Raw genomic sequence first — 21,786 nt, 5'->3', positions numbered from 1 at the left:
GCCCGTGGCCAGGTACTTCTGGGAAGTGAGCCCAGGCACCCGTACGGCTCCGCGTGTCCTCTCTTGCGGGTCACCATCCCGTGTGGCCTGGTGTGCGGCGTCCGAAAACCCTTGTTGCTTGCTTTTCCTCTAGTTTTCTAGTTTCAGGCAGCTGGAGGGTAATTACTTGGTGCTCCAGCCTGTCTGGAAGTAGAAGTCCGGTTGGAGAAAATGATCCAAGTGGGAAGGACTTTTGATTAATTAATGAGTCGTGGTTGGTGAAGTTTAAATGTCTTTAGCTTTTCCTGTTTGTTTTTCGTCACTCCGAGGGCCGATCTTGCATCGAAAACAATTGTATTTTGATGGGATGGATTAGAACCACTTGCGTAACTAGTCCTGGAGAACCACCAGTTTGTGGAGAAGTAAAAAGTAGTGGAAGTAGTTCCGATGATCAGTTAACTGCTCGTCAGTTTTGACAGATTGTGTGGTGATCTGTACGGGAGAATAAGCGTGCCCTTTCTCGTGAAGGTTGTCGGGGCCAAAGTGGTGACCAACGCCCGCAGTCCTGGAGCTCGGTGCTATGGGTTTGTCACCATGTCGACATCTGATGAGGCTACAAAGTGCATCAGCCATCTCCACAGAACTGAGCTTCACGGAAGAATGATCTCCGTCGAGAAGGTGAGGCCGTTCTTGCCTGCCGTAACCCACGGAGCCGACAAGCGAGAAGACCTGGACCGTGAGCCATTTCTATCCGTCTTGTGTTTTAGGCCAAAAACGAACCGGCTGGGAAAAAGCTGTCCGACAGAAAAGAGTGTGAAGTGAAGAAGGAAAAACTAACTAGTGTTGACAGACATCATCCCGTGGAGATCAAAATGGAAAAGTAAAGTGGTGATTTCAAACCTTTCTCAGGGCGCCCGGGGGGCTCAGTCAGTGGGGCGTCCGCCTCTTGATCTCAGCTCAGGTCTTGATCTCACGGCTGTGAGTGGAAGCCCTGCGTGGCCTTTCTCTTAACTTTTCTCTTGGGAGCGGGCGGGAAGAGGGCAGGTGACAGCCACAGGGTCACTCCTCCTCTCCAAGGACAGCCTGCCTCTCCAGCTTCTCACTGAAGTGTCCGATTTGTGCATCTTGCTGCCACTTGAGTATTGTCTCTGTAAAGCTGTCGAGTGAAGTAACGTGTAACTCTAAGAAATGTGTTCGGAGGATCCTTAATAAGCGTTTGTGTCTAAACAACTTAATAATGTGTTGGGAAAAAATGACACGCAAAATGGAAGAATAATAACTTTGTAATTTTTTTCAGTTTGTTTATTTTGAGAAACAGACCGTGCCAGTGAGGGAAGGGCGGGGGGGGGGGGGGGGGGGGGGCGGGGGGGTGAGAGAGAATCCCAGGCAGGCTCTGCTCTGCCACTGCAGAGCCTGACGTGCCGCTTGAACCCATGAAGCTGTGAGGTCATGACCTGAGCCGAGACCAAGAGTCGGACACTTAACCGACTGAGCCACCCAGGCGACCCGAAAGAATGATTTTTATTTCACTGTTAACGTTCTGGGTCCTTGCACAGTCTCTCAAACCTTGCAATCATTTCCTAATCCAGACTGGTTTTCGTTCAGTTCCTGCTTTTTATCACAGCCGCTTTTAAAAAATGTAGCGTCATCCAAAGGAACTTAATCTGAACTGGTACCGAAAAGAATATCGTCGAGCTAGTAGTTTGTGCGGTGTCTGACCACCGTCAGGTATTACCGTGTCCCTCAAAAATGTCAGGTACCTCAGGGCACTTGTGAGTTCACTGTGGCACCCTGAGGGGTACCTTGGCACAGAAGTTGGGGAACTGTGGGTCTGGGATGCCATCTATGAAGGAGGTGATTTGTATCTTTAACCAAGATGGAAATAGGGACAGACGGGTCATTCAGAGTAGGCATTGCTGACTTACAAATTTTCTCAAAGTTAATAGGTTTATCTCCTGGAGGAGGTAGGCTTCCGTGAGGGGCGTGATGGTGGTACAGTTCTCAGTGCCCAGCACGGTGCGTTCATATTGTCTGTGCAACCTTCTTGCACACCTGGGGCCATTCTCACTGCAGATTGAACCCGTTGCCGGGAAATCTGTCCGTCTCAGTGATTCAGTTTTGCCTTTGTTTTTTATGTTAAGAAAACGTACGCCGAGCGAAGGTGCGGACATCGTTAACACTCCTCAGTTCAACTCCATTTGTAACAGTTTAATTGCCGCTCTTCATTCCAAATTAGTCTGTGGGCCCGTGAGTACTAGGTGTCAGAGTAGCCTTCGTGTATTTACAAGCGAGACCAGCGATTCTGTCAGCAGCTTCTCCAAAGAGACCTGTTCTGTCCGCAGTTCTAAAACCGTATTTGTCAGATATCGGTAGCTGTTCAGAATTCTTGGTCTTCTTGGTGTCTGGGAATCCATTTCCCTCAGTGATTTTTCTGACCACCCAGTGAGATGTGTCTGTGGACGAAAGGAAGGGGCTAATAACTGGCTAGCATGCATCGGGTGGTTCCCTTGGTCCCAGGAAGAGTTTCGTGTCGCAGAGGGAGCAGGCTCCGGGTCGGGGACTGCCCGGCTGAAGGGCACACAGAGCAGCCCAGCTAAGAAGTGGCAAGGCCAGGGTTCGGTCGCGGCGGGCAGTGAACTCGGGGCTGTTGACAGCCACACTGCCTTGAACTGATTCGACGGGGAGATTGAGGAATTCACAGTATGTTTGAACCACAGTTTTTTTCTTCCAGTGAACACCTTCATTAACCTTTCCTTTCAAGAATCTCTAGGTTCAGTAGGTAGTCTAAGCGAAGGAGAGAAACTTTTCCGAACAAGTGGCTCGTCTTCACGGTCTCGGATGAGTGGTGCGTTTGCTGCGTGCGGTTGCCGTTTGGAAAGCACACGCACGTGTCCAGCACCAGCCCCTGCCCGAGGGTGGCCCCTTCCTGTGTGTCCCTCCAGCCTTTTTGTGTCCGTATGCATTCGTGTTTTCGAAATTACATTTTTAACTTTCGTTACCGGGAGGTTCCTCTGCATGCGGGAGGTGCCGCGTGAGTACAGGACAGCGGGAGGGGTCTCCTCGGAGAGAGAAGGCGCCACCACAGGATAGCGAGGGCCGTGCGTCACCCGTGATTCGTCGCGGCTTTATCTGGAGTCACGTAGTCACCAGAACGATTTCCGCCTCTGTCAGAAGGGAAGGGACGTGGACTGCGTAGCCGTGGAAGGGAGCCACGTCTGTGTGTGTCCCCCGACACGGACGTGAGGTGAGACGCTGCGGTGCAGCGTTCTAGTGCCGTCCCGGTGACTCCAGGCTGTGAGGCTACCCAGGCACCACTCAGCAGAGACACGGGCGGTGGAGCCCATGGTCAGGAAAGGCCCTGTGGTGGCCGTCACAGGGAAGTTCCTTGAGTAAGTTGACACACGTATGGCGTTTTGGGTTTTGGCTTTGTTGTTTTTAGTGAAACCAATATGATTAAAAAAAAAATTTTTTTTTTTTAATTTTTCTTTTAACGTTTTTACTTATTTTTGAAGGAGAGAAAGAGCATGAGCGGGGAAGGGCCAGAGAGAGAGGGAGATGCGGAATCTCAAGCAGGCTCCAGGCTCTGAGCTGTCAGCACAGAGCCCGATGCGAGGCTCGAACTCACGACCTGTGAGATCATGACCTGAGCCGAAGTCGGACGCTTAGCCGACTGAGCCATCCGGGTGCCACCCCCCCACACTTTTTTTTTTTTAAGCGTTTGTTTATTTTTGGGAGAGGGGGAGAGAGAAACAGGAGCAGGGAGAGAAGGAGACACAGAATCCAAACGAGGCCCCGGGCTCCTGGCTCTCAGCACAGAGTCCGTCACAGGGCTCAAACCCAGGAACCGTGAGATCGTGATCTGAGTCGAAGTCGGATGCTTAACTGACTGAGCCACCCAGGCACCCGCAAATAACAGGTCTTGATTCTAGTACACACCATCAGTTGTTGTGTGTATTTACATTTTCATAAATTTTAAATAGGGGCACCTCGGGTGGCTCAGTGGGTTGAGCTTTGGACTCTTTGTAAGTTTATTTTTAGCAAGAGTGTGAGCAGGGGCGGGGCAGAGGGAGAGAGAATCCCAAGCAGGCTTCTCGCTGAATGTGCCGCCTGCTTAAAATTCTCTCCCTCTCTCTCTCAGCCCCTCTCTCCAGTTCACACACTTAAGCTTGCTTGCACGTGTACTCTCTGTCTCTCTCTCTCTGAAAAATTAAAATATAAAAATTAAAAAAATTTTTTTAAACAAGGTTTTCCTTAAAGTGTGAATATTATTTTAAAGACGACGTGCTGTGGAAGATGAGGAGGGAGGAAGAGTGACCTTGGGAGAGGTTTCTCCAACAGGCTGAGCCCTGCCTGGGTTGTAGGGAAGACAGGGCAGGGACCTGGTCAGGGAACCCGAGGGGCCTGGCTTTCCCGTCCTGGACCCTGCCTGGCACACGGTGGGCATTTAAGGAGTGTGAGATTTGATCGCCCGAGATAACAGCGTTAGGGAATAAGGGAGACGAGTTTGGGTGGCGACGAGGATTTATTTCACTGCTTAGAAAAAAGCTGCCTCCGGGTTGAAATGTGACAGCAGTTGCTGCACAAGCTGGGACGTAGCCTGCCATTTTAACTCCCCCACAATATGCAGAAATGACCAGGCGTGTTGTTACAGGCCCGTGGCCCACTGCTTCGTGTAAGCCGCCACCTCCTGTCCTCATTCCGTACCTCCACTCTATTTTATTTCTTTTTTTTTAGTTAACGTTTCTTACTTTGAGAGTGAGGGAGAGTGTCTGAGCAGGGCAGCGGCAGAGAGAGAGAGGGAGACAGAATCCGACGCAGGCTCCAGGGTCCGAGCTGTCAGCACAGAGCCAGAAGCGGGCCTCCAACCCACGGACCTGGAGATCACGACCTGAGGGACACTCAACCGACTGAGCCACCCGGGCACCCCTCCATTCTATTTTATACTGTATTTATTTGGAAAAAATGTTTTTTTCCACACACGGCAAAACACTTGAAGTTAGTTTTTAACGCGCATTCGGACATAGTTTCCCGTGTTTGTGCCCGTGGGCCGCTCTGCTATCCCCGGGCATCGAGCAGTTGGCAAAAATGGCCACAAGCCTGCAGTTCCTTCCTGACTGTTCGAGATGTGGCAGAGACCTCCCGGGGGAGTGAGGGCTCTGCCTCTCAAGAGGATATTGTCCCTACCGCGGTTTTCCGAGAGTCGTGCCCGTCCGCCTGCCGCCAGGCTGGTTGGTTTTGTATGCAAGTCTGAAGAGGTGTGAGCTGCCGCCCGAGTCCCAGGAACTCAAGTTTGGTAACCGTGTTTTTCAACAGAACCGTGATTAAGAAGGAAGAGAAGTTGGAGAAAAAGGAGGAAAAAAAGCCTGAAGACATTAAGAAGGAAGAAAAGGAAGAGGATGAGCCGAAACCAGGACCTGCAAATCGGTCGAGAGTCACCAAATCAGGTGAGCAGAGCTTTCCACGTGCCCACAAGAAGGGAGGAGCTCGGTGGGGGGGAGGTGGACCGCGGGTTCTGTTGACAGGCGGCTCTGAACGCATCGCAGCCCCAGGGTGACGTGGCCTGAAGGAGTGTCTGGTGACGTCACACACGTGGGGACGCTCCCCCCGGTGACTTCTGCTCACTGGCAGCCCCGCGACTAGGCCTCTCGCTCTTCTGCGTAACATTTGGCAGGAGCGCAGACGGGTATGCGCGGGAGATGCGTCCTGGTTCTTGAAGCTGATTTGATGCAGTTATGCAGGCGTGTGGTCAGGCTTCTCCTGCGCGTGTGTTAAAGGCAGATAGAGTCAAAACCGGAGATACGGTGCAAACCTCAGAACCTCTGTTCCCGTTGACGTAGCTGCACTTGGGGCGTGCCACCTCTTGACATTTTGTAAAGTTCATCGTGTTCCGCGCCTTCAGATTTGCATGAGGCTCCACAGAATGTCGTCTGGAAAAAATAAAACCAATTCTCCCTGCGCTTCCCTCCTCTCCTCCCCAATAAAACAAGCAAAATTCAGCCATCTGGAGCATTGGAACTGGGTACAGCGCATTATAGAGCGTTACAAATTGGATCTTTGGTGTTTGGTGTAATTTACCGGCAGTCTCACGAGGAACGTGTTTTTAAAATGCTCCTCAAGTATGGCAGATCTCCCCAAATCAGGAATAGTCCTGGTGGTTAGAGTCTGGTTATTGTGTCATCGAGGGGAAGATTCTATTTGGAGGCCTTTATTGCTGTGGATGAACGAAGGGAAGCCCAACCGTCCGATTGCGACGAGGGCCTGAATCCTGCAGAGCGTTCCAGGATGTGGAGGAGAAAAAAAATCAAAATTGGTTCTCCTGGAGCTGCTAGGATTTAGCGCGAGGGTAAAGGAAGCTTGTGGGTTGGATGTGTGTGCGTTGCAGAATGCACCTTGGCTTAGATTTACGTTGCAAGATGTGAGGAAATCCCAGCCGCTTCGTTCCAGGTGAGCAGAGACCTGGAGGGCCTCGTGTCGGCAGTGGGTGCTTCGTGTCAGAACGGGAAGGAGGAGGAGACACGGAGGCTCCAGACGTTAGCGTTAGTCACTCGAGGGAGCCTGGCGGGCCCCCGGTCAGCCCGTGTGCTGCCTGCTCTTTGGAAGTGGGGGCCTCGGCAGGTTTTCATAGATGCCTGGTTTTTTGTTTTTTTCCCTGAAGGAAGCAGAGGAATGGAACGGACAGTCGTGATGGATAAATCGAAAGGAGAGCCTGTCATTAGCGTGAAAACCACAAGCAGGTCAAAAGAGAGAGTAAGTATTGCTTCTGCCGTCTCAGGTCCAACTGACCTGAGGGTGGTTTAACGACCACTGTGATCTGCACTACGAAAACAGCTTTGTTTCGCCTTTAAAATTTTCGGAGTTCTTGGATGTGTTCAGAAGGCATGTTATTAGCCGTTGGATGGTACGTACAGACACAAAGATTCTACAACTTATTTCGAAACAGCACCGAATGTTTTCACTCCACACGATGTGTTGACCCCGATTCTCTGTCAGGTTACGCCATCTTCTGGAAGAATTGATTCGCAGAAAGCTGACCATTGGGTAGAATGGGCAGGACCCAGGCTGTTCAAGTCAGAAGGCAGGTTCTGCTCTTTGGTTAACCTAGTGGTAGCTGATTCATCGCTTCGGGCGATGCTTCATCTTCTGTGAGGTTAACAAGAAAGAAAATGGAGTCCGCTGGAAAATCGACTCACGTTGTCAGAGAGCGGACCTCCATTTCTTAAGTGGTACACGTAGCTGGACCAGCTAGTGGTTCCTCGTTTTGTTTTTTCCACTCCGAAAAACAAACCCCTCTGCTCACCACCTGAAGGTTCTAGCTCAACCATTCATGAGAGCCGGCCCCTTCCAGTGAATGCCGAGCTAGCAGTATTCATCCAAGAACCCTTTGTGGTGCTGAGATTTATTTTTGAAATGAACGTTTGGTTTCTAATCCATCCCTTCTTGACGTCATTTTCCTTTTGGGGTACGTGAAAACCATAAAGACACTAAGGTAGAAAAATCTCTCAAGGAAGCCTAGATAAACCATAATCTCACCACCTAAGTAACTCTGACGTTAAAAAAATAAATAGTAACACGCACACGATGAAAACATTCAGATCTTCAGGTCGTATAGGAGGATGACAACAGAAGTAGGACAGAAGCCTCTTCGCTTTCACGTGGACTCCTCGCACTTCCTTTCTTTTCTCTTCGAGAGAGAGAGAGAGTGCGAGTGGGGAAGGGGCAGAGAGAGAATCGCAGGCAGGCTCCACGCTCGGCACAGAGCCCGATTGGGGGCTCAATCTCATAACCCGAGGCAAAATGAAGAGTCGGGGGCTCACCCAGCTGAGCACCAAGCCTGTACACTGGATTTCGAAATAATGGTAGTTTCACAGGAAGTTGCAGAAATAGCACAGAGGTCCTGCGTGCCCTTCCCCCAGCTTTCCCCAGTGACTTCTTTTGTGTCACTGTAGCACGGTAGCGAAGCCAGGATGGTGACATTGGTATCCGGCGTGTGTGTGCCTACGTAGTGCTGGGACTTTTCTGTTACTGGTGTGGACCGCTGTGAGCACCGCCATCAGGATACAGGACTAGCCCGTCACCACAGAGATCCCCTGCCTGTCACACCCACGCCACCAGCCCATCTCCAGCCCTGGGAACACCGGTTGTCTGTTTCCCATCTCTGGAATGTTGTTGTTCTGAGAACGTGGAGTCGTGCAGCACGTGACCACAGCATGGTGCCCTTGAGAGCCATCCGGGGTGCACAGGTGTTGTCCTTTCTCTTTAGGAAGCCGTGATCGTCTTAACCAGGCTCTTGGTTACGGACGCTTGGTTGTCTCTCGTCCCCTGCTGAGAACTGCTGTGGCGGGACGTTTGTGTGCACACCCCTTGGCATACTGTGGGTTTCTAGGTGCAGAGGGACACGGATGTCATTCTTTGGGATGGGTGTTAGCAGAGTGCCCTTCCGGAAGGCAGCAGGATACTACAGTCCGTGGCTGCGTCCGGTGCCCTGGCCGCTAGTAAGTGGGAGGTGGTGAGCCCAGGACTCTGACCCCGAGACCCCGGTGCTGCGCTGGCCTCGGCACGAGGTTGCACCCTCACCTGGACACTTAGGGTGTCTGTCCCCCTGCCTTCTACCTACAGTGTGTGTGATCAGACTCCAGTCATTTTGCCCGTCTCCTCGACAAAGGGGGGTCATCGTGGTATTTTGGGTTATGGATCTTTCTGTGATGAGATGGTCCTCTCTTTTTTTGGTTGTTTTTTTGGTAAAATTTCTGTTCAAAACTTCTGCCTGTTTTTCTCCCACCACCCACGAGGCAATTAAGAAAGTAAGCTAAGGAAATTTTTTTTAAATGTCTCCCAGGCCTATTCTCTAGAGACTCTGAGGCTGTGGGTCAGCAGATAGCCCTGCGTTCTGAGCTATAGAAGCTTCCTGGGAGAGTGATCGTGGGCAGCTTGGGTGTTGTGGCCCCTGAAGGCCTCAGGCAGGAATAGGAGTCAGTAGTTAAGGTTTCGTGCCCTGTCCTGGAAATGAGAGTGGCACGGAAGTTGCCCGTTAATGCTCTGGAGCTGATGAGGAGCGCTCTTTTACGTTAAGCATCTTCGACCTGTTCTGTTCGAAGGCTGCCTGCCTGAGGCCCGAGTCAGCGGCTGAGAAGTGTGGTCCGTCATTTAGCCGTGCATCCAGCATGCACGTGCCCCGTGGCTCTGTGAGGCCTTGTTCTAGACTACACACAGTCCTGGGCTCTGCCGCACTAAAGAAACCTGCCTGTAGGTTTTGTGGGGTGTCATCCCCCCTTCCCCTTCCATGACGCCCTTTGTTGGCAGGCCTTCCCGGAAACCACGTGGGACAGAAGAATTTTTGTCTACCCTAGATACGCAAATGTAACTTTCACCGTGCGTCTGTTGGCATTTTTCTGATGTTAACCGGCCAATTTTGGTAAACAGAGCTCCAAGAGTCAGGATCGCAAATCGGAAAGCAAGGAGAAGAGAGACATCTTGTCATTTGATAAAATCAAAGAGCAAAGGGAGCGTGAACGCCAGAGGCAGCGGGAACGGGAGATCCGAGAGACGGAGAGGCGGCGGTGAGTGGGTCCTGGCAGGCTGGCCGGTTGGTGGGCTCCCCTGGGGGTGCTCGGCCTTTCTCCCTGAGCGAGTCTCCTGCCCGCCCAGGCTCGATGACTGCCTCGTGTGTCCCCGGAGACAGAAGGGCCAGGGTGGCGAGGGCCGGCGGTCAGCCTCGGCACGGCGATCGTCAGAGCTGGAGTCTGTCTAGCGGCACCTCTCCTGGGGCCTGGTGGGCCCCGGCACGTGGAGTGAGCTCATCCACGCGTGGCTTTGGTGGGAGGGTCTCCAGTGTTGAGGTCTCAGTCTTCGCTGCCGAACCGCATGTAGATAAGATCGCAAGTGCAGCCAAGGGATGTGGTGCTTTTGTTAGAGGTGTTACTCAGAGGAGTAGCGTTCTCAGGCGGCCTCGGTCCCACGAGACGTTCTTTGCCACGCACACCTTTTTTTGTTGAGACGGTTATGGAAGTAGGCCTGCCGTTCCCAGTTTCGCCTTCTGCCGTTTTCCGTCCGTAGCTCCCTTGTCATTTTGCTTCACGTGCTGCTCGGCAGAATGAAAGCCTCCCGCCTCACAGCATGGCATTAGGAGAACTTGTCTGAGTGAAAGCGGGTCGTGGAGAAACTGCTCCGGTTGTGCTGTATTTGCTTTCCCGAGTGGTGTGGTTCTGGTCTCTCTGCATATGTAGCTTTAGAAAGTAGAAGCACCATTCAGATGTCTTTTGTTTCCGACTGGCTCCCAACGGCTTTGGAGCCTTTCCAGTCGCTGAGGGCGGGCACGAGGAGTGACAGCGACTCCTTTCTGGGATGCAGAGGGGGTGTACCCTGTCCCTGTCTCCCCGTGTTCCTGCCACCACCACCACCACCACCCCCCCCCCCCCCCCCCCCCAGCTTCCAGGATGCAGGGGCCGGTGACAGGAGACCTGGTGCCGGGCCGCATAGCATCGGCCCCCTTTGCTCATGCCTAGCCTTCCTCTGGCCCCACAGTCCCCCAGGTCTGCTCAGACGCTGTCATTAGCACACCCAGCTGCCTTGGAGGGAAAGGGTGAGGGAGGACGGCTGTTTCGGGGCATCGCTCAGTTACTTGTTCCTCCAGGGTTTTCTGTGTGCACGGCAGCTTTCATAGTAGCAGTTCTCCTCCCCTTTTCTTACTCTTCTCCCTTGTATTTAAAAAAAAATTTTTTTTTTAATGTTTATTTTTGAGACGGAGACAGAGCATGAGTGGGGGAGGGTCAGAGAAAGAGGGAGACACAGAATCTGAAACAGGCTCCGAGCTCTGAGCTGTCAGCACAGAGCCCGACGCAGGGCTCGAACCCACGAACCGTGAGATCATGACCTGAGCCGAAGTTGGACACTTAACCCACCGAGCCACCCAGGCGCCCCACTCTCCTCCCTTTAATGTGTGGCTTAGTCCTCCTGGCCTGGACGCCAGGCTGGGTCTCTTCGCCCCCTCCCTGCCCGCGCACCCTTGGCTTTGCTTTTGTGAGAAGGGAGAGTCCGGAGGTTGGGGTTCGTGGCCCGGCCCGGCGCGCGGTCACGGGGGCGCGCGCGGGGACGTCAGGGCGGCCTTGCGTGTGTGTCCCCGCAGCGAGCGTGAGCAGCGTGAGCGGGAGCAGCGCCTGGAGGCCTTCCACGAGCGGAAGGAGAAGGCGCGCCTGCAGCGGGAGCGCCTGCAGCTCGAGTGCCAGCGGCAGCGCCTGGAGCGCGAGCGCATGGAGCGGGAGCGGCTGGAGCGCGAGCGCATGCGCGTGGAGCGCGAGCGCCGCAAGGAGCAGGAGCGCATCCACCGGGAGCGCGAGGAGCTGCGGCGCCAGCAGGAGCAGCTGCGCTACGAGCAGGAGCGGCGGCCGGTGCTGCGGAGGCCCTACGACGACGGCCGGTGAGGACCCGGCCTCGGCTGCCCCCCTGCCCTGGAAAGTCGGGGCCCCGGTGCCTCCGGACGCCGTCGCGGGGCTCTGCGGTGTTTGCCTGAGTTACTCGCAAAGTCTTGACGGTGGCCGCTTGCCGAAGGGGTCGCCGTGCTGTGGCTTAGCAAGGCCTCCCGTCGCATCCACGCTGTGGTTCCCGGTGGGGCGGTGGCTAGGCCCGCGCTCGCCGCGGCCGCCGGTCGGCCAGGGATGGGGAGAGGCACCGGGCTGCACTCGGAAGAAGAAATTGCCTTCCCGTTCACAAAGTAGGTTTATTGGTCTCCAGCTCCTCTGAGCTTCTTAATTGACGGTCACCCATCACCCCACCACCCGTGAGCCTAGTTTTCTGGTAAAAAATCAGGAGGAAGATAATTGGATGCCATCCTGAGCCGTATGCAGTTCACTATCACCCGATCTAATTCCCTTTGCTTTTGCAAAAAAAAACTCAGAGGGAGGTTCAGGTTACCATAGAAGACAGGAAGGTGAAAATGTGGCAACTCAGAATGCCATTCCAGAAGAATCAAATATTTCATTTCACTTGCATCTGAGCTCATGCGGGGATCAAGGTATTAACAGTCTTGTGATACAATTAGCTCCCAGCAGCCCTCCTTTCAGGACTGTCAGATGAGAATGCCGGCATGCCTCTTGGCAGTTTGGGGGATTTTAATTTATCAAATCAAAGCGATAATGATTGAATGTTTAGAGATTAGCCCTGCAGGACATTTTAAATGATACCGGGTCTGGAGAGAGCTCCTCTCCCCACCTCCACCCCCTTCCCTATTTCCCTCGTTCTCGCTCATAAATGCAATTCATATCCTTTTAAAAACAAAAAACAGGCGAGATGATGCTTATTGGCCGGAAGGAAAGCGTGTGGCCATGGAGGACAGGTACCGCCCAGACTTCCCTCGGCCCGATCACCGCTTCCACGACTTTGACCATCGAGACCGGGCCCAGTACCAGGACCACGTGGCTGACAGGTCAGCACCCACCGTCTCCCGAAGCCACGGACACAGCCACCTGAGCCCAGTGCAGGGATAGGTCTCTGTTCATTCTCTGATGTCTCATTTACTTGTGAGGCTCCTGCTGGCTGGCTGACCGACCGGCTGCGCGTGGGATTTAGAAGCACAGGCCTTGAGCAGGATGTTGGACTCGGGGCTCACTTAGGGTGTCCTCAGCTTGTATGGCGGGAAGGCCCTCCACTCCTTTCACTCGTTGTCCCCTTCACGGATCGGGGGTTTGGGGCGATTCCTATGTCTCAGCGCCCCACGGCCCACTCTCTGGGCCTCACGGCTCCCCGGGGCTCTCGCCCAGCCTCTGCTCCTCCGCCTTGTCCCTCCTTGTTTTTATGGTGAGGATGCCGTTTACAGAAGTTTTCAGAAAGGCACCTGAGTCTGTGCAGGCAGGGCAGGCTGGCGTCCACATCCATGGGGTTCCCTGACTGACACGGGCTCCTGCGTTGGCATACTGTGTAAGAACTGACCGGACAACGTGGGAGAGTTTTTACTAGGCTGGCTGTGTTTGAGAAGATTTTTTTTTTTTTTAGCTGGTTCCTTTGTCAGTGTCTTCTTAAATGAGAAATATATATATATAGTTTATTAGAAAGGCAGCCCTCGATTTTCTAGTTCAAGAATTCTCTCTCTGGGGTTCTCATCATGGTCCCCTGGGCCGCATATCCCTGAACCAATTCTCCGTTCGTTAGCTCTTCCGTAAGGGAAGGGAGAGCAGGGGGGAGATGGGCTGAGAAGCCACTCATTTAATGAATCATGCCTGGAGTTGGTTTGAGAATCCTGTGAATCCTGTGTACTGACTGGGTCAAACCAGAGGTTAGGGATCCTCTAAAGGCTTCTTGTTAGACCCTAGATTTTGTCACCAGTTCAGATATATTAGTCTTTGGCTTCGTGGTGGGCCTCTGTTTCTGAGATCCCTCCAAGGGACTTTAGTTCAGTAACATTTTTATTCCCACCTTCTTAGGATCCAGCTTCACTCCTACTCCCTGGAAGAAGGCTTTAGATGTAAGCCAGCTTTTTTTCACAGGCCAGCATATTACAGTTCTTACTTGGTGAAATAGAATAAGTACCCCAATTGTGGAAAACTCTCGTGTGTGGCCTGCCGAAATGTTGTCTAGTGCCATCGGCAGCTGTTGGAATGAGATGTTTCCCTTTTGCAGGAGGGAAGGTTCAAGGTCGGTGATGGGAGAGCGAGATGGGCAAGTAAGTAAAACCCGACCCCAAGCCTGGGGGCACCCTGCTTCTGTGTTGGGGTGGGCGAGGGTGAGTGAAGTGTGCATAATTGTTTTCTGATTACGGAGTTGTACGTGTGTTTCCAATACATAGGGTTTGTTTTTGTTCAGTTGGCTCTAGTAGACTGCAAGCATCTCTGGGTTGTCCACTTGCTTAGAGTGCCTTCGAGTCTCAGTATTGTGAGCTGCCCCACAATATCCCAAATGGGGGAGGCGTTTTGCCTGTGTTGGGGCGGGGGAGGGGTCCTGTGTCTCTAGCAATCTGCAGGTGCCCTGTGAGGGATGCTCAGAGAAAAGGGGAGCTCTCCAAGAGAGAGGTAGGGGATGGGCATCAGAATCATGCCTGTTTAAAATACCGGGGTGTTTTTTGAGGGAACATCATGCGATTATGTCTCGCTACAAAGACGTGCTGGGTTTTTGAGCACAGGATTGGTTGGCGGTTGGCCAGGGGCACGGAGTGGCTCCCCTCCTCAGCACCTGCCTCCAGTGTCACATAGACAGGCCTCTGCTGCCTCCATAGAATGGTGCCCACAGGGGTCTGAGGGCACTGCCTGTCCCGGGGTGTGGGAGGGGCCCTCCTGGCATCAGCAAGAAGGAAGTGCCCTGATTCTTCTGGGGAGGACTAAGTGATCCTCTCAGAGGACCCTTCAGCAGAGCCATCAAATGCCATCAAGTGCAGGGCTCTCCGAGCTCACAGGGCCAGAGAGGCCTCTGCTGGCACTTTATGTGGTGCCAGAGATGGAGGTCTAGGGGTGCCCAAGAGTTCTCGAGCAAGGAGGAGATCAGGAAGCAGAGGGCCCACCAGGAGCTTCTGTGGCCTCGTCAGGGTTGGGAGCAGAGCATCCGGTGAGGTGTGCGGTTTGGAAGGGGCCTGGACAGGTCCCCTTGGGGCCACACCCCGGCCGGCTGCAGCGGGATCTGCAGGTTCACAGGCCCGTCCAAGAACGGCATGGTTAGGGTGCCCTGTCCCTCTTGTGCCTTCCAGCACTACTCAGATGAACGCCACAGCCACGGAGGACCACCAGAGCGCCATAGCCGAGACTCCCGAGACGGCTGGGGGGGCTACGGCTCCGACAAGAGGATGAGTGAGGGCCGGGGGCCGCCGCCCCCACCCAGGTAAGCAGCGGGCAGCTCTGGGGGTCCCTGTCTGCTGAGGGACACCGCCCTGGATCCTTTCGTAGACTTGCCCCAGGACATCCCCGCCGCTGTCCCCCAGGGGCCTGTAGGTGTTTTTAAGGCAGGTCTTTGCATGTCAGAAGGTTCTGCCTCATCTCGAGGTGGGTTTTCAGGGGTTGAGCGAAGGGTGCACCACTCCGGTAGAGGAGCGATGAAAAGTCGTCTTCCCCAGGTGACCCGTTGAGCTCTCGGTCCTTGAATGCCATTTTGTCCGTTTTGCCTTAAATGTCCGTGGGAAATGTAACCGGGGAGCTCCTCTGCAGACAAGAGGGGACACTGAGCACCGTCACTGTAGGGCTGGGTGGCTGTCACCCCATGCGGGGCAGTCTCGCCTTCACCCTCGAGGACAGGTGTTGGGGGCTCTGATGGGCTTCTCGCCCGCGGCTCTGCGCACTGGCCGGCCTGGCAGCTGGTACTCTGACCGTTCCAGACTCAGCCTGAGTCTGGGAAGCTTTCCTGGACACGCCTGGTGGCTGCTGGTGGCCGCACATTGGACTTGTGTTTTGGTTTGAATCACCTGGACTTTCTGTCTGAAACTTTTTTTTTTTTTTTTAAACAGCTCTTTTGAGCTTTATTCACGTGCCGTATATAGTTCATCCACCTGAAGTGTGCGATTTGATGTTTTTTAATGTATTCAAGAGTTGTACGCTCGTCACCACAGTCCACCCCCGAGGGAAGCTCCATTAGCAGTCAGTCCCGGTCCCTCCCCACCCCGCAGCCCCTGCACCCCTGATCCACCATCTGTCTCTGGGTTGGCCTGTTGTGGGCGTTTCACACAAGTGAAGTCACGTGTCACGGCCTTTTGTGTCCTGCTTCTTTCAGCGTAGTGTTTTCAAGGTCCGGTCACACGGTCACCTGGGTCAGAGCCATATTCCTTCTTGGGGTTCAGTAACAGGCCACATGTGGGGAGAGCACGTTTTGCGTCTCCCGCTCATGAGCTGCTGGCCATTGGGGTGGTTTCACCTTGGGGCTGTCAGAGGATCCTGCTGCTAAGCGTATTCGTGCGCGGGTCTTCCCGTGAATGTGTTTCCCGCTCCCCTGGGGTAGATGACCAGGGGTGGACTCGCTGGGTCCCGGGGTCAGCCTGCCGCACTGTTGCCCGTTCTCACCAGCCACGTGTGAGGATCGCTGTCTCCGCGTCCTCCGAAGCGCCCAGCGTCTGTCCCTTTGCCACCGGCCAACCCACCGGGTCGCGTGGAGGTCTCCCGTCCCATGCGCGTGGCTGCGCCGAGCTGCTCCGGGTGCTTACTGGCCACGTGGGTCTCCGCGGGGGCGTGTCCGTCCTCACGCTTCGCCGTTGTCCCTCAGAAACGCGTGACATCGGGCGGGATCGGCCGTGCTACGGCCTCCCCGTGCAGGCACGTGGCACACTCTCCGGTCGGCTTTTTGTTTTGACGCAGGGCTGGACGTGACTGGGCGGAGCATCAGGAGCGCGTGTGGCCGGGTTCGGTGGACGCAGGCACGGCGGGCCGGGAGCACGCGCGGTGGCAAGGTACAGGCTGACCTGTGCCCAGGAGTAGAAGGAGGGTTCCCAGGACGCTCCCTGGGGACTGGTCCCTCCAGCGGTTGCAGAGGCTTCCAGGCACTTCCAAGAAGGGAGTGTGTGCAAAGCCTTTCTTTTCTTCCAGGTGGTGAGAGGGGCCTCTCTGGGCCCTCGGGGCCAGGACACATGGCAAATCGGGGCGGGATGTCGGGGTAAGAAGTTTTGCGCTCAGATAAAATTGATTTGTTCCCACTCCTCATTTCCTCTCCCTTCTTTGCACGTTTGGTCGGTTTGCCGGGTTGAATGTTTTGAAAACAAACCCGAAAAGCAGCTCTTGGCAGCTTGTGCAAGTCGCACCGGACACTTGCCCGGAGCTCAGTCTGTGGTTCTGATTTCCCTCACCTGGAAGAGCCAACGAGCCGTAAAGGCTGCACAGCCATGCGCTGCGCCCCAGAACGGTGAGAGCGGCAAGCACTTCAAGGGGACAAACGTGTGCCTTTGTTCCTAGGCGAGGCGGCTTTGCACAAGGCGGGCATTCCCAGGGTCACATGGTGCCCGGTGGCGGACTGGAAGGTGGACTGGCCGGCCAGGACCGGGGCAGCAGAGTTCCGCACCCCCACCCCCACCCCCACCCGTATCCCCACTTCACCCGCCGCTACTAAACCCCACTCCGAGTTTCCAGGTAGGCAGATGCACTGTTGAATCTCAGCCAGAGTTACCTTGAACTTGTGGAATCTTTTAAGAAACAAAAAGCAAATCCTGCCACCATGTTGTAGCTCAATACAATGTGAATTCACTTTTTTTTTTTTTTAATAAACGTGATCTCTGCCATTTTTAAGACAAGATTTCTGTTAATAAGGCATTCCATTTTCCATTAATAAAAGTTTATGGTTCGCACCAGTGTGTGTCGCACTGATTGCAGGACAGAGAACGCTTCCGACCTCAGCGGCACCAATGTGTGTGTAGAGGCTCCCGTACCCAGTTCTGCTGGCCTCCCCGGGGAGTGGGACGTCCATCTCCCCTCCTTACAGATGAGGAAACGGGTGTGGGCCACCTGCCCAAGGTCCTAGAGCTTGTAGGAGGTGGCAGGGCTGGGATCAGAACCAGAATTTCTTTTTATTTGGTAAATGTTCGTTTATTTTTGAGACCGAGGGAGACCGGGCGCGAGTGGGGGGAAGGAGCAGAGAGAGGGAGGCACAGAATGGGAAGCAGGCTCCGATATGTTGGCACAGAGCCCGACGTGGGACTCGAACTCACCGTGCAATCGGGACCTGCCTGAGCCGAAGTCGGACATTTAACTTGAGGCACCCAAGTGCCCCAGAATTAGGATTTCTTAATGGCAGGTGGGGGGGGTGCATCATGGGGCCTACAGACCAGTCGCTTCACCCCTCGAGCTGGTGTGCCTGGGGTGGGGGGCGTCCAGTGATGGTGTGCGGGCTTGGGGTCTGGCTGAGGGCAGTCCCTGCATTTAATATGTAATTTCCTCATTTGTCACTACAAACAGTTCTAATTTTCTTCGTCAAAGCCTGCCAGACAAGGCCTCTGGCCAGCCATAAGTACCATACATGAGTCCTCTGACCCAGGCCCCTCCTGTGTGACTCCACAGGAAGAGTTTCTACCAGAGAACGGCTGAGCCCATGCCAGCCGAGAGCATAGGTGACCCCGGGCACGCTGGGGCATCCAAGGGACCTGTGCCGGGGGGCGGGGAGGGGGTCTGGGGGTAAGCCAGAGGGCCTGCCTCCCACAAGTCCTGGCCGTGATCCGGCGTGGTGAGAGTTAACCTCAGTGCCGGCTGCTGGGAACCTGGATTCCCTTCGTAACTAGGACAGCCACCCCACAGGCTACTGAACAATCACCAGTTCTCCCGGAGTAGCCTGCGTTCCCGCTGGGGTGTTTAGTTTTAAAAGAGCGATCTGAAAATCTGCCCAGCTTGCCGCGGAATCTAGACCGTTAAAGGCGGGTCAGCGCTGGCCTTTGGCGTCCTGCTCGTCTGAATTGCGGCAAGTAAATACCTCGTGGCCACCCCCACCACGGGGGCCCTCAGAGTCGTTTTCCAGTGACAGTTGGGCAAGATGCTGTCTCCGCGTCACCTCCTGCATGGGGCCCCGTCTCTTCTCTGCAAGTCAGAGTCTAGAAACGGGTCTGAGCTTCCCATGTTGGGTGATCAAAGCCATACCTGGCCTGGGGGTGTGGGTGAGACCCGTTTTGAGATCTTGTCACCTGGCTGCAGTTGAGCGACCGCCCTTCAGGGGGAAAGGGTGACCGAGGGTGTGACCCGTGGCCCTCAGGTGGGGCACCAATGCTGAGCTGCCCCAGGGGAGCCTCGGAGAGCCGCGGGGGCGAGAACAGCCCCTTCCTAGTCAGCCGAGCCTGCAGCCTGGGTCTGGCTGACGTGGATGCAGCGTTTGCTAGGCCTGCGGGAACACAGTACTGGAGACGGGGTGCTTTGAGAGCAGTCTATTCTCTCACGGTTCTGGAGGCCGGAAGTCCCCGTGTGTCTGGGCCGGTTCCTTACCAGGCTGTGAGAGAGTCCGTTCCGTACGCTCGCCCAGCTTTTAGGGGATCGCTGACCATCTTCGGCGTCCCTTGGCTTTGTCGACACATCACCCTGAATTCCGCCTCCGCCATCGGCCTCCCTGTGCGCGTCCTTGGCCAAATTGCCCTTTGCTGTGCGCACACTGGTCACGTGGGTTGGGGCCCACCCGAATGCCCTCATTTTAACTCCATCACTCACATAAGGGCTTTGTCCCCAAATACAGTCACGTTCTGAGGCCCTGGAGGCCAGCGTTTCAACACAGCAACGGGGTTGGCAGAGTTTACCCCCCGTAAGTGCTCCTCACGGTTTTCATACATACAGATCTTCCCAGGATGCAACTTCCTTTTTTTTTAGTTTATTTGTTTGCTTCGAGAGAGCACAAGCCGGGGAGGGGCAGAGAGAGAATCCCAAGCAGGCTCCGCACTGGCAACACAGAGCCCAACTTGGGGCTTGATCTCACGAACCCTGAGATCGTGACCTGAGCTGAAATCAAGAGTCGAGCACTTAAACCTACCGAGCCACCCAGGCGTCCCCTCCGGGACGTGAGTTCTGGGCAAGTGGAGCATCGCTCAACACTTGAGTCCAGGATCTTCCCATTTCTGTGACCAGAGCTGCTGGGGCCGCCGGGGTCTAAATGCCTCCCAGCCGCCTCCGCCCAGGATCGGAGCTGTGCGCGCGCATGCAACTTGAGCACCGGGTCACGTTCGCCCTGTAACTGGGCCCTGCCCCTGAGCAGTGATAGTCTCTTCTTCTTTCTTGTGTTTGTGTCTGAAATGCATCGTATTTTTTTCTAATTGTAGTTGGGTTATATTACGTCTGATTTTTATGTCAGGAGACAAGGGAGGTGGAACCAGGCGTGTGTTCTAGAAGGGGCCTGCTAGCGGGCACGGGGATTGTTTGCATTTTCGGCTCCTGTGAACGTTGCTTACGGTGAAGGCCGGAGTACGTGTATTTGCTCGCGCACGTTTCCCATTCTGGGTAGGTGCCTAGGCATGGGATTGCTGGCTCCTATGGTAATTCTGTGTTTAACTTTGGAGGAACCACCTGTTCTCCACGATGTGGAAAAGTTGTGCCTTTTCCACGTCACCAACACAGGTTTTCTGGGGTTTATGACAGTCGTGTGCGGTGGTAAGGATAAACTGTGTCCATCCACGCACTGAACTGCCACCACGTGGACGGCCCTGGAGGTCCCTGTGCACAGGGACAGAAGCCAGACACAGAAGGACACATCCCGCGTGACCCCACGCACAGGGGGTCCCCAGAGGAGTCCCGTCCGCAAGGGCAGAGAGTAGATGGTGGGAGCCAGGGGTGGGGTGGGGGGGGGCGGGGAGTCAGTGCTTCATGGGGACAGAGTCTCAGTTTGGGGAGATGGAAAGTTCTGGACACGGCTGGTGGGGGTGGCTGCACGACAGTGTGAATGTGCTTGGTGCTGCTGACCTGTGCACTTAGAAATGGTTACATTTTATGTGTATTTTATCACAATTTAAAAGTTGAGAGAGAGACACCGAGCGCGAGCAGGGGAGGGTCAGAGAGAGAGGGAGACACAGAATCCGAAGCAGGCTCCAGGCTCCGAGCTGTCCGCACAGAGCCCGACGCGGGACTCGAACCCACGAACCTCGAGATCATGACCTGAGCCGAAGTCAGACACTTGACCGACTGAGCCGCCCAGGGCCACTAAAAGTAATTTTTGAAGATGGGGGTTCTGTGGGTTACCACCGGATCAGGAAGCACTAGGTGTGGAGGCCAGGAGGGCGGGCTCAGGATCCACCCCATCTGCCTTGTCTTCCCGCAGGGAGTTCATGGTCCCTCTGCTTTGGCCTCCTTAACTGGAAGAAGAAAACAATAGTAGTATTTACCATAGTCTTTGCGAAGATTAAGTCAGTCAAATACGTGAAAAACTCAGAATTGTTGCTGCATACAGTAAGTGCTTAATGTTGACAGGCACTGGGAGGCCCTTGAGGAAAAGGTCCTGGGGTGGTGCTTGCTCGTGCTGTTCAGAGAACCTGGAAGAAGTTTTGAGGCCTGGAGAGAAGGAAGAAAGAAATTATCAGCTCCCCAAATAAAACCCAAATCAGCATTAATACCTTATCAAATGTCTGCACGTCTACAAAAATGTGTCAACCTCATCAACTGCTAAATTTTGTACTCATACAGATTTCATTACATTTCAAAACAGTTGCTAGGTGAAATTTTCTCACTTTGCAGGAATTCCCAAGCCTGCATGATGATTGCCAGTCTTAAATTGTGTGTGTTACTTCTAGTCAAAAAAAATCTCAAACACAAAGTTATAAAAAGCCCTTTGGGTTTTAAAAAAAAAAAAAAATACGGACACAAAAGTCGCCAGCTAGTGGGGACGTAGTGCCTCTAAAGCGATTTGCCGGAGGGGCGCCTGGGGGGCTCAGTCGGTGAATCGTCCGACACCGGCTCAGGTCATGATCTCACGGTTCGTGGGTTCGAGCCCCGCGTCGGGCTCTGTGCGGACCGCTCGGAGCCTGGAGCCTGCTTCCGATTCTGTGTCTCCCTCTCTCTCTGCCCCTAACCCACTCATGCTCTGTTTCTCTCTCAAAAATAAACATTGAAAAAAATTTCAAAAAATAAAGCGGCTTTCTGGGGATGAGGGGTGGGGCCTCCACCGATATTCCTGGGGGCGTGCCCCCCCATCTCCCGCCCCCCCCCCCCCCCCCCCTACTCCCACCAGGTAAGATGCCCCCCTCTTGAGTCATATGGTCACAGGATGGTGAGTCATGGTTTGAATCTGGGCTGTCACCTTGTCAGGTGGGTCCACAGCTCAGCTCCGCCTCTGGAGCTGTGTGTCCTTGGGAAAGTGACTCACCCCTTCTGGAGCCCACTGCTTTCCCGTGTCTCAAAGGGGTGTGTGCTGCCTTCAGCCGGGCAGGATTTGACGGATGGCCACAGCAGGCCCACCCCACCC

The 21,786-nt window shown here is 54.4% G+C and overlaps 1 protein-coding gene across 2 annotated transcripts in view; it reads left to right on the top strand.

Moving 5' to 3' along the window:
• The window catches only part of SAFB2 (scaffold attachment factor B2), a 33,027-nt gene extending 15,812 nt beyond the window's left edge, over window positions 1-17,215 (top strand). For both annotated transcript variants that reach the window (XM_042928121.1, XM_042928122.1), the window contains 12 exons: window positions 508-657; window positions 747-859; window positions 5,293-5,423; window positions 6,635-6,726; window positions 9,400-9,536; window positions 11,102-11,392; window positions 12,257-12,397; window positions 13,588-13,630; window positions 14,645-14,775; window positions 16,236-16,327; window positions 16,464-16,530; window positions 16,827-17,215. In XM_042928121.1, the coding sequence (XP_042784055.1) occupies window positions 508-657; window positions 747-859; window positions 5,293-5,423; window positions 6,635-6,726; window positions 9,400-9,536; window positions 11,102-11,392; window positions 12,257-12,397; window positions 13,588-13,630; window positions 14,645-14,775; window positions 16,236-16,327; window positions 16,464-16,530; window positions 16,827-16,980 (1,542 nt within the window). In that variant the 3' untranslated portion in view covers window positions 16,981-17,215. The remainder of the gene's footprint in view (window positions 1-507; window positions 658-746; window positions 860-5,292; window positions 5,424-6,634; window positions 6,727-9,399; window positions 9,537-11,101; window positions 11,393-12,256; window positions 12,398-13,587; window positions 13,631-14,644; window positions 14,776-16,235; window positions 16,328-16,463; window positions 16,531-16,826) is intronic.
• The last annotated feature ends 4,571 nt before the right edge of the window (window positions 17,216-21,786 follow it).

This window comes from Panthera leo, chromosome A2 (genome assembly GCF_018350215.1).
Source record: "Panthera leo isolate Ple1 chromosome A2, P.leo_Ple1_pat1.1, whole genome shotgun sequence".
NCBI classification, from domain to species: Eukaryota; Metazoa; Chordata; class Mammalia; order Carnivora; family Felidae; genus Panthera; species Panthera leo.
The sequence above is the reverse complement of the archived record's forward strand: the minus strand, read 5'-3'. Positions and strand labels throughout refer to the sequence as shown.